Here is an 11,802-nt window from a genome sequence, read left to right as displayed (position 1 = left end):
AGATGACTCCAATAGTTAAATTTTGTAGATCTTATTCTCCTCACTAAAACACCTAGAAACTTATCACGTGAATCTCAAGGGAAGACTGTCGATATTGTGGCATAATTTAATTGGGATGTTTACACTATTGTATAGCCGTCCACCAAAACAATAGCCGGCATATGTATATAGTTAATAACATAACACATATCGCTATGGATCAGCCATTGAAGGACTACTACTACTACTATCAGTTGGTACCTATATTTTTTCAGAAAGTATAACTAATCCAAAACTATTTTTCGCCCCATTAAAGTAACTTAAACTTTACTCACTAATTTTGTGACTTTGTATATAGTGGATATTATATGTGAAATTGACGCTCCACCAACTACGTAAGTCAATATTCGGGTAACAAATACTATCTGAAAATGCTTGTTCACTTTTTCCTTTTGTATTACCTAAAAATTAACCACAATCTTCAGATAAAAAGTTCTAATACACTTCAAAAACTACAGAAATCCTCATCCACATTTACTCTTCTTAATATACTATTCAAGACTTCAATTCCACAATGCAAAAGGTCAATGAAGATTATCACATTGGCATGAAGCTTACTAATTCTCTGGTGGTTAGATTGACACACACCATTATGGAAGAACCCAAAGCACTAAACTCTAAAGCATAGTTAGAAAAGAAAGGCATTTTTCATCTTCGTGTATAGGTGCATTGTGATATCGACTGTAAGGATTCACATAAAAACATGAACTATTGTACAGGTGGGTATAAGTAAAGGTGAATAATCATTTCAGCATCCTCCTAAAAATTAGTATAAGCGAACAACTAAGAAACAATAACATGGTCTTTTTTATTATCCAGTCATTCCCAATGTAATAAGCAACTACATATCAGAAAGAATAGATATATTTGTTCAAAATGCAAAACATAACATAACAGTTGAAAGACAACAGAACAAAGTAGAACAAATATACATCAAGAGTGTGATTTGATTCAGCAATGATTAGATTTGCTGTGTGAGGGCGAGGGATGAAATCATTTGTCAATCATGGCATGGAGAAACTATGAGGTGAGCAGGGCAGCAAAAGAAGAAAGCAACCATAACTTTCTGAAATGAAAAGAAACCAGAGGGTACAACCTATGTCAGCATAAAAGTTAACTGTCCAAACGAATTCATTCACACCTGTTTGAAAAGTGGAGTTCCGTCTGTCATCAGATGAAAACCAAAAAGAATTATCTATCTCTTCAAAATAATCGGCAGGGAAGCACCTCTTCCAAGTTGAGTAGACGACTCTCAAAAATATACTGAGTGATGTTGCTTCAGCATAGAATCCACTAGACTTCAGTGTCAAAAAGGCGGATTGCGACATTTGAAACCATTCTACGGGCAAAAGGAATATAACTTAAACTGTACCTGAAAACCAAACAATATAGCAAAATAGTAAAGATAACTCTGGTCGGTTGTTGGGAAGTTCCAAGCAAATCATTTTCAAAACAATTCTTTTCTCAATTCTCAGTTTCTTTAATTTTCAGATAATGTATAAAGTGCATATATCTGTTAACAAGAAAACATTTCCTCTTCAAGATCACTTTCTATCAAGTGTATAGGAATCACCTAGCAAACTAACACCACTTTTGTCTTAAGTAGGACCTACAAAATCAAGTGGAGTATACTGTATACTGACGTGTGTGCAGAGGAAGAGGAGTGATGGGCCGGTATGAGAAATGGGTGCCAGTGTACTGGACGCATATGAGATGGGGTGGAAAAATGAATTTGTTCATTCTCTGGTTGAAGCAGCTTCACTACAAGTTGGGTTTGGCTACCAGTGGTAGAATACAGTGGGTAAGTTAGTTTCAACTACCAAAATTAACTGATTCAACCCTTATACTTATCAATTCCACGCTGGGACTGTTTTAATTATGCCTGCTAATGGTGATTTTGGATAAAGATGAAATAGCAAGTAGGAGAAACCGATCCGGAGTTTAACTGAAATAAAACAAAATCAAAAGGCAGGAGCTCTAGCTGGTAACAAACTAAAGCTTCACATGTCTTCTTTTTTTCCAAGTTGAAAAGGGTTCAGGTTGAGCAAGACCAAGACAAAGTCGTTGGAGTAAAAGTTTAGTGACGTAACTCACGAGACAGATGTAGAAGTGAGGATTGATACGCAAGTCATTTCCAAGAGAGGAAATTTCAAGTACCTTGGGTCAATAATCCAAGGAAATGGAGAGATTGAAGATGATGTTACACATCATATTAGAGCGAGTGGATGACATGGAGGCTCACATCCGATGTTGTTTGTGATAAAGATGTCCCACCAAGACTTAAAAAGATGCCGTTCAAAACCTCGCACTTCTAGAAGATGAAAGTAGTGGAAATATGTATGATGAGATGGATGTGTAGCGTACAAGAAAGGATAGGATTAGGAACTAGAATACTCTAGACAAGGTGGGAGTGACCTTTGTGGTGGACAAGATAAAGGAAGCGAGGCAAAAATGATTTGGACATGTGAAAATGAGATGCCCCAATGAGGAGTTGTGAGATGTTGGCTATAGCAGGTCTGAAGAGAGGTAGAGTTAGTTGAAGAAGTATAGGGGAGAAGTGATTAGACAAGACATAACACACCTGCAACTTACCAAGGACATGGCCCTAGATAGGAGGATATGTAGGTTGAGAATTAGGAAAAAGGGTTAGTAGGTAGTCAAGTGTTGTTTAGTTTCCTTATCAATGTTGGTATTATTACTCTCTTAATATCTTATTCTTTGATTTTATTTTTACTTATTGTCTCCTTTATTTAAGTTATTGTATTACTTGTTGTTGATACCATTCTCTTCCCCATTATTTTAGGCATAGTGACATTCATTTTTGTATTCTTTTACTATTGTATTTCCTTTTCAAACCTACTTTGATATGCTTTACTTGAGACAGGGGTCTATCGGAAACAACCTCTCTATTTTTGCAAGGTAGGGGTAAGGTTTGCGTAAACACTACCCTCCACAAACCCCACTTGTGGGATTACACTGATTTGTTGTTGTTGTAAAAGAAAATAAAGCATGATCGCGAACGGCAGATAAACTGGTTAGCGGAGAATAACGATGACTAGTAGCACACTGAAATCTAATAAAAGGGGGAGTAGGTAGTCTTTAAAAACTAGGGTTGCTTTCGTTGTTGGTCTAATTCGCCATAAGGTGGAAACAGAACATCAACTCTCATTGCTGCTTGATAACCTATGTCAGTTGCGTTAAGCTTTCAGTTTTGCACAGAGTGCAGGTGGGCGTTGCTCTTTTGCCTATCTACCACCCTATGTCAATTCCTTTCTCACCCTTTCTAATGTACTAGCTTCAAAGCCTTACCATCTCTTCGCTGCCTACCACACAGAAAGATTGGTCACTTCCTTATTTTGGACTAGTCTCTTAACTCAAATTCTCCTCTAAAATGGTACAACAGATGATGCAGTGTTGTCTACGCATTAATTAGCTTCTAAAGCCTTCAGTTCAAGCTTTGAAGCTAAGTTCGGTTGTTAGGTGAGGAAAAGTGAGAAAATGATGAGAGTAGTTTTTGACTTTGTTATCCAAATATAGTGGCATGAACATAATGAACTAACCAGATTTTAGAGATGCTTTTTTTTTTTGGATAAGTCAGAGTCTGAACATTCCTTACAAAATTACTGAGAATATCTCAAGCTTCAACGAGTTGAAAGCTGAAGGTGAAAATTAACTCATCAATCTTACTCAAGATTTACTGGCATGTACTAAGAAAACCTGATCATGGAATCTCAACATTGTTAAGCAGCATTTTAACCATCCATATCTCCAGTTTCCCATTCATCCTCAATCCGGTGGCCTGGACTGCCTCAACCTATCAAAACAGCGAAAGAAACCCACCCACATCCTCCCTTTGACATATAAGTGCTCCAAATATACCAACCCCCCCTTATCTCTACTCTTTTACCTATTTCAGCATAAAACCATCTGACCTATGGGTGCTAAGAAATCACAGATGGAGACCCTTTTTAGCACTTTCTAATAATAACTAATTTCGGGTCAACATGACATATGTAAGGCAGGTTTAGGCACCAAAAAGTTTTGCTGAAAGAACCTGTATAAAATGATTGAAACAATAAAATCAAGTCTACTAATAAGTTGAAGTGGTGATGTAACTTCAACGGAGAGGTTGAGCGGATCTGAGTGCTATCTTTGCATTAATTGATAAATGCCTTCGTACCTCATGTACTACTATGACAATGCTGAGATATCCTTAAAGGAAAATCAAGTTTTTAATGATACTTTTGACCCAGCTTTGGTCGGCAAGCAACAAAGAATGGTCTATTAACCACAAATAAGACATTTGTTAAAACATTTTCCCCTTAATTCCTTATTGTAATTTGTGCAATTAAATTTGAATTTCAACTTCACATTTAAGATGGAAACACATAGCTTTATCCTAACACTAGAACCCTGTCATCTCCTTTCCTACTTTTGGGATAAAATGTAACTTATAAGGTTAAAAAGGATGTAGATTGTATAAAAACAGTACATGCAAGAAAAACTATGCTAGATAGATAAGGAGTTAAGCAACTGACCAGACAAGGGCACATATTTCGCATATGATTGCAAGTAGTGTCAGAATCTTACTGTGGATCTGCAGGAATACGTAAACAATAAACAGAAGAAAGATTGTACTTCAGATAACTATGATCAATGCATGTAACACAACAAGGTAGAGTGAATAGTGACATATATCTTTGATACTTGGACCATGTGAAGCAGCAACAAGGGCAGTAAAAGGGACATCAATGTTTTGCATCACATAGCAAGAAAATAATACACTTTTAGGATAAGATTTTCAACATCAACACCTTAAAACTACTATTAAACAAAATTTATCTCGCTATGTAAGTCATCTTCCTCTCATATCAAGAGAGGGTTTCTTGTCAAACTGGCCATAAATAATAATAACAATAATAATAATAATAATATCTTTCTACTTTCTAGATATCTTCTCTCAAGCAGAAATGAGAGGAGGGATGACCATTAGTTTAGTTGATCTCTTATCTATCTAAGAAAAAAGAATATTGGGACGCAGAATAATTTTTTCCTTGTATTGGATTTTTAACAACACTATATTTATTTACCTATAACTACAACTTCCTCGTAGAAAGAAGGAACTCCTACACGATAACCTTCACCTTGGAAAGGAGACTAGGCAAGGAAGAAGATATCTCTACTGCAGTGTATGAATTATCGCATTGTCTTCCTTCAAAAAGGAGGAGAGCAACTGATTTGTGACATGCCCAAAAAAAGATGAGTGCAAATCAAAGAAAAGAGTACTGGATTACCTTGTATATCAGAGGAAGTGAACTCTAATATATAATCCATCTTATGTTACTATTTAGCACTACTATTTAGGAAGAGGATCACTCTAATAGATAAATCCATTGTATAGAAAAGACACTTACCCAGAGTGCACAAATGAGAGCTAAAACAACACATCCCACATACATGGATGTGGCATAGGCACGAACTGGATCCATCGTCATTGAAAGTTGCTGCATAGGTCCAATGAGAAAAGTTGTGCTGCAATGAGAATATCCAAGTTCAAAACACAATAAACTGTAAGATGAATGAAATTCAAACGCATGGCTTACATACAACAACATAAATCTACCCAGATACTAAAAAACTGGTTATACTTGAAGAATTGGAAATTTTGAGCAACTCCATGCAAAAGCAATTTGCTGCTATTGGTTAGAGAGACACATTTCTATTTCTAAGCCCGACCTTCTAGCAACCAGACATAGGGATAAATTGGCAAGAATTAGAAATGAGAGGAAATAAAGGGAAATGAAAGAAAATGGAGAAAATGGTCATATTTTGACTTTAAAATGCACTTCTTCTTAAATCTTACCTTCACTTCATTTTGATTCCTTCAAAACAATATATCCCGCAGAATTCATTTTTCACAATGCAAAGTAGAAGTAAAACCAAATCTTTAACAATTTTAAAATGGCAACAACCAACTGCATGGTTAATTAGTTCCAACAATTCATATTTCTATAACCAAGCAGATTGTGGCATACCTTCCAATGGCCAACATGTTGCCAAAAGTAAATAACAAGGCAAATTTAATGGGCTTGATGAACACAATCATTGACTGCATGCAAAAAGTAAAATAAAGAGAAAAACAACAATCAGCTGAAGAATTTGTCACTGAAAACGGCAGTAGAATGATTACAACAACTGAATAAGTGGTCATACCAGGAACATACAAATAAAGCCAGCGAGAAGACAAGCCGCGAAACCATAAACTCTCTGCACAATCAAAATCCAGAAAGCCACCATAAATCATCAACTTAGGTTTTAGGAGAAAAAAATTTGGATCTTGTCCATAAAAACAGTACCTGTAAAGGGGAAACAGAGCAGAGGGCTTCTTGGTCACCAAACAGATTATCTTGCTGCTCTTCATTTTCCCCCAAAATGGATTCGCTTAGCCTCCACATTTCGTTGAGAGTTGGGTTTATTACTCAGCGGATCATCAATACCTTACACCCTACCAGAAAACTCAACAAGTTATTGCAATTAATCAGAGCACAATGATAAATCCTTGAGAAAAAGTCCAAATTAGTTCTTTATTCTTGGGTTAAGACACAAAATAATCTTTTAAAATTTCACATGGAGCACTAATAGTCCTCATGTTTGCAATATTGGTGCACTTTTGGTCCTCCCCAAACTTGTCTATTTTTTAGATGAATTGACACATATATACAACTCTTAGATTAAATTGGTGCCAAATAAATATTTAACAAATAAAAGCCTAAAAAGAATTGGCATATAATAGCCATACATCTATTTTGCACAAAAATAGGAAAAAATTCCTATTCATGCCCACCTCTCTCTTCAAATTATTTTTATTTAAAATATAAAAAATATTTGCTACCATCTCTCTCTTTTAACTTCCAACCATTTTGTTACGCCCCGAGCCAAGAGGGGGTGGCCAAGAACCCTATGAACACATGTTATACAATTGACCTGTACTAAGTGGAGAGAAATTACTATTCATAAGACGATATTAAAGGACTGTACATAAACAATATTGTACATCTAGCCGAACAACTACAATAAACAACTAAGACTATTACTACACATGATAATTTAACACTCTCCATGAACCCTCTAATAGAATTCGTAGCTATACAATGACGTATGATCGAGCAGGGCATCGACATACTCAAATTATAACTAAAAGTATGAATAAAGAGTACTTGACATCCATTTGCTTAACATATAATGTGTTATACCTTGTTCGTTATTTTAGATCACCTAATAGTTTGCCTAGGTGGTGTCCTGTGGAAATTTTAATACAAATGATCATATGATGGCCTAACAAAGGTGATCTATGTTAATGTATGGCATGTGTTGCATAAATACTTATGATTATGATTTCATACTCATAATTTTAATCCATTGTGGGCTCGCATATGAGGGTCTTGCCCGCAGGACATATATGTCATCTATTGGCTCGAGTCAGGGGAACCAGTGCATGACATTCCTGTTGACTCCAAATCAAATGATGCCACAAGGGTGGGTACACCACAATCTTTAGGCTCACTATAATGGTCTAGTCTCAATCATGTGCATAGAATCACGTCACACATGTGTGTCAAGTAAAACCTATGAAACCCTCCCCTCGATAAGGGTAGATTTTATCAAGTGATGCCTTCAAGGCCTATGACAAGTAGATTACGATAAAATCATTTTTACTCTCAAGTATGATATTTGTATAACAGTTGGCTTCTTTAATCATGCTATCTAATTATGATAGCGTTAGTTCTTGGTTTTATTTTATGTCTATGTTGTCAATGAAATCAAATATACACGTGGATCTGTGATATGGCCATTTATTCTCATTTATAACACGAGACAGATATACCATATGACTTGTAAGGATTTCGAGTAAAGACATTTACGGTCATGCGAAACATTATAAGTACTCAACTCGAAGGAGTAATATGAATATTGTGACTTCAATAAATAGACGTAAGACGTGAAGACAAGAAAGTTTAAGTGGGACGAGAATATAGGTATTTTACCATATTCGACATATTGTCATGTGTTTGGCATGTAGAAAATGAAGGACATATTCACCTATATCAAGTAAACTATATTGACTCTTTTAGGAGAAACAAGTGACTAATTAAGGTTGTGCCTTAACGGTGGATAAGATTTTAGCTTTCCATATCTTTGGTACCTTCCTAGCTAATCGAAGTACCACAAGTCTCCAACAACTCAACCCACAGGGTGTAGCCTTTACATAGCCCACTATTACCTTTAATCATACAATAGGCAACAATTTTACTACAAAAATATGTATACTTTCATTCATAACTCGTAGGTTCATCTAATAATTTACCCCAAAATTCATCACTTATGTTCAAACCCAATCAAATTCCTTAACAATCATTTGGAGTAAATTCTTTATTTTTAACTTACAAAGTTCGATTTTAAATCTGTCCCATCAATAGGAACACCCAAAACCTCCACCTTTATCATAATTTCATCTTTTCCCCTTTTCAAGAACCCTAATTAACCAGACCTATTTCAAGAGCTAGTATGAAATTCAAATCAAATGGTGACTACCACTTTATAGTACCTCCCAAATATGTAATCTATAATTGAATTTGAGTAAGTGGTAGAGAAATTACCTAATTGAAAACAAATTTCAAGTTGAAATCTTGAAAAATTTCCACAATTCTTGAATATTGATGGATAGGTGTCTATGAGGTATGGCCAATGTATGCCCCCTTATTCTTTGAGAATTATTGATCAACTTTTGAGTTCTCTTCACGTTGAATCCACTGAAGAAGTGGGGGCAGAAGAGTACTTGTGGGCATATTTCCTTCATTTTCTCTCCCTTTAGTTATTTACTTCACCTAAAATACTCATTCAGTTCACTTTTAACTTCTCGTTATTTGACTTGGCATACAATTTAGAAAATAATTAGAGCTCATTTAGTAGAGTATATAAAAATAATATTAAATAGAGTGTATTAGTAATATTTATATTAGCAATATATATATTAGTTTTATTTGCATTAATTATACATAGATTATTTTTATGCATTGTTTGATTTGATTCATTAAAAATAGTATGCATTGCATTAAAAAATTATTTACCTAGATACCCTTCACCATTATGATGGAAAAGATATAAAAAGGTATTGAAGAGCAATTGGATTTTTAATTGAGTTAATGCATGCATTAATACTATTGCATTGCTAATACCTAAAAATCCATGGTATTAGCAATCACACCTTAATACACAATACAATGTATATTAGTTATACATTTGATATTGTATTTCACTAATAATTTGAAGAATAAGTATTTAATGTTGAGGGTAAAACATGAGGGAAAAAAAATATGTTTTCTTGATATGTCAAAAGTGACAAGTAAAAATAAACATCTATTTTAGAAATAAGTAATAAATGAAAGTGAATGGAGGGAGTAATAATGAGTTAATGACCCACTTACCAAGTATTGATATGTTAAGTGACGTCACTTAGAGCCTGTTTAGGTGGACTTAAAAAATTTGGTCAAATCTATTTTAAAGTTATTTTATGTTTTTAAGAATATTTATCAAGGTTAAAAATAATTTAACATAAGTTTAAATGACATTTAAAAAAGTTAAAAATCAAAAGTAGAATTTTCCTACTTTTTATTTTTTTTACTTTAAAATGTTTGACTTTTATTTTTTGATTTAAAAACTTTTTTTTAAAAATCAATCCAAACCAAATGTTAATTTTGTTTTCCGAGCAATCCATAAAGTGCACAAATACCCACTAACAACCAAATAATACATACTTACTTAATATTTGCGCGTAGTATAGTAATGCACTTGGGAAAATAATCATATAAACATCTTTGTATACCTCTTTTATTACCTCCAAAAGATTTAGAACGGAAATTACTATTTGTATTTCATCTAGAACTTCTCAAGTGTCAATCTATTTATGCAGCTAGGAGGTAGATTTAAAGATCATTAATTTAGTTTAGGGAAAAGACATAGAGTCCCCTCTGAACTTGTCCTGAAAAATTAGTTACACGTTTAAACTATCATGGTGATCTATTACATACCTTAACTATTCAAAAGTGAATTTATTACAACCCTGAGACGTGTAACACCACTCTTACGTTATGTGGTGTATTACACTCGCTGCCACATCAACGATGCGTCAGTGTCATGTCATAAATTATAATTTTTTGTTTTGTTTCCTTTATTAATTAACTTTTCTTTTGTTAACTATATTTTACTCTAACTAATCCCTAATTAATTGTTTTAATTCTCTAATAATTATATCTTCTTCATCACTAATCCCACTAATTTTCAATTCTCATTTCATCGGAAAATCATATTCAGCCCCACATTCACTATTGATTTTGTTCTTCACCATCACTATATCACCTTTAATTCTTCTTCTTCTTTGTCACCCAACACCAAATATCACCACCACCATTATCAATATCTATTTTTTCTTCTTCACCACCTTCAATTACCTCTTTTAATGTTCGTCACCCGCCACCCATCACCACCAAACCCATAAAGTTGTTATTATCACCAAAAGAAAAAATTGATTAACAATCAAAAATTCTTTAACAAAGTCCAAAAATGAAAAAGATAGAAACAATCGGTCAAAAATTTTCTAGATAAAATACAATTATTCACTAACAAATCTATGGGAATTAACCTAATTGTGAATATTAAAAAAATTGTGCTTTAAGATTGTGATAAAAAATAAAGAATGAAGAAGAAGAGGTGTGGGGTGGAAAAGAGGATCCTACCTTTTTTTTAACTTTAATTTCAAACAGACGCGCCTATTTTTTATTTTGTTTTATTTTTTTGCCACGTCAGTTTTAGGGGGTAAGAAAATTCACTTTTGAATAGTATAGGTGTGTAATAGGTCACTATGATAGTTTAAACGTGTAACTGACTTTTCAGAACAAGTTCAAGGGGGAATTTATGCCTTTTTTCCTTAAGTATATAGTGCACCACATGACCCTTCGAGAGTTATACTCGTCTAAAGTATAAAAATTAAATTAAATTTCCTTTTATTTAGGCTCTACACATTTCTCCTTAAAACTAATAAAATATTTATTTAGAACTATAAATCTCCTTAAAATTAGCAAAAATATTTAATCATGGCTATTCGTCTTTCAAAGGATATTCTTACTTGTAACTTATGAAATATCATATCAAAATATCTCTATACCAAAACTAAAACTAAAAATAAAATAAAATTGATATGTTAATTCAATATTTTCTAAAAGTATGCATGCGTTGGATATATCATAATTTGGATAAAAGAGAAGTGTTGGCCTTTAAATAGATATTGTAATTTGTTCAAGTAAATCATAGCTCACATACCATTGTAATAATCGAAAGCTTCACTATTTAATATAATATACATATAAATTATAATATATCCTTACTAATATTTCTCAAATATCTGTAAGTCGGAAGAACTAATTCGAGATTCTTATTTTAATTTTTCAAATCAAAAGATCCATAAATCGGGGTGCTTTTACGGACTCTACAAACCATTTGAAGTATCTTGTTTTGTTGTGCACTATGCTTTATTTCATGTAAAGAAAATAAAACCACCAACCTAACTAATCAAACTCATAGATGTGTGTTGTGGTGCACTGGGAATGTTTCACCCTTAATCAGATATTTTGAGTTCGAGTTTGAGTTTTGGATATGATGAAAATTATGTTGGGAGCGTCATCTCTGAATGAGCCCTGCAGTGTGCTA

At 33.6% G+C, this 11,802-nt stretch overlaps 1 protein-coding gene across 3 annotated transcripts; it reads right to left on the bottom strand.

Annotated features, from left to right (window-relative positions):
* Positions 1–1,118: 1,118 nt before the first annotated feature.
* LOC125832710 (uncharacterized) lies at positions 1,119–8,897 on the bottom strand. Of its 3 annotated transcripts, XM_049511926.1 has the most exons (8): positions 8,697–8,789; positions 8,236–8,320; positions 6,396–6,546; positions 6,253–6,306; positions 6,075–6,148; positions 5,454–5,571; positions 4,578–4,636; positions 1,119–1,411 (listed from the first exon to the last, which is right to left on the bottom strand). In XM_049511926.1, exons 3-8 carry the CDS (start codon positions 6,492–6,494, stop codon positions 1,333–1,335), a joined length of 483 nt encoding a protein of 160 aa, XP_049367883.1. In that variant the 5' UTR covers positions 6,495–6,546; positions 8,236–8,320; positions 8,697–8,789; the 3' UTR covers positions 1,119–1,332. The 3 variants fall into 3 exon arrangements, with proteins under 3 accessions (XP_049367883.1, XP_049367885.1, XP_049367884.1); XM_049511928.1 differs by lacking the exon at positions 8,236–8,320 and having other exon boundaries at positions 6,396–6,544; positions 8,697–8,897; XM_049511927.1 differs by lacking the exon at positions 8,236–8,320 and having other exon boundaries at positions 6,396–6,555; positions 8,697–8,800.
* Positions 8,898–11,802: the final 2,905 nt, after the last annotated feature.

This window comes from Solanum verrucosum, unplaced genomic scaffold (assembly GCF_900185275.1).
Source record: "Solanum verrucosum unplaced genomic scaffold, falcon-dt-bn FXZP01000009.1, whole genome shotgun sequence".
Taxonomy (NCBI): domain Eukaryota; kingdom Viridiplantae; phylum Streptophyta; class Magnoliopsida; order Solanales; family Solanaceae; genus Solanum; species Solanum verrucosum.
This window is presented reverse-complemented; position numbering and strand designations above follow the sequence as displayed.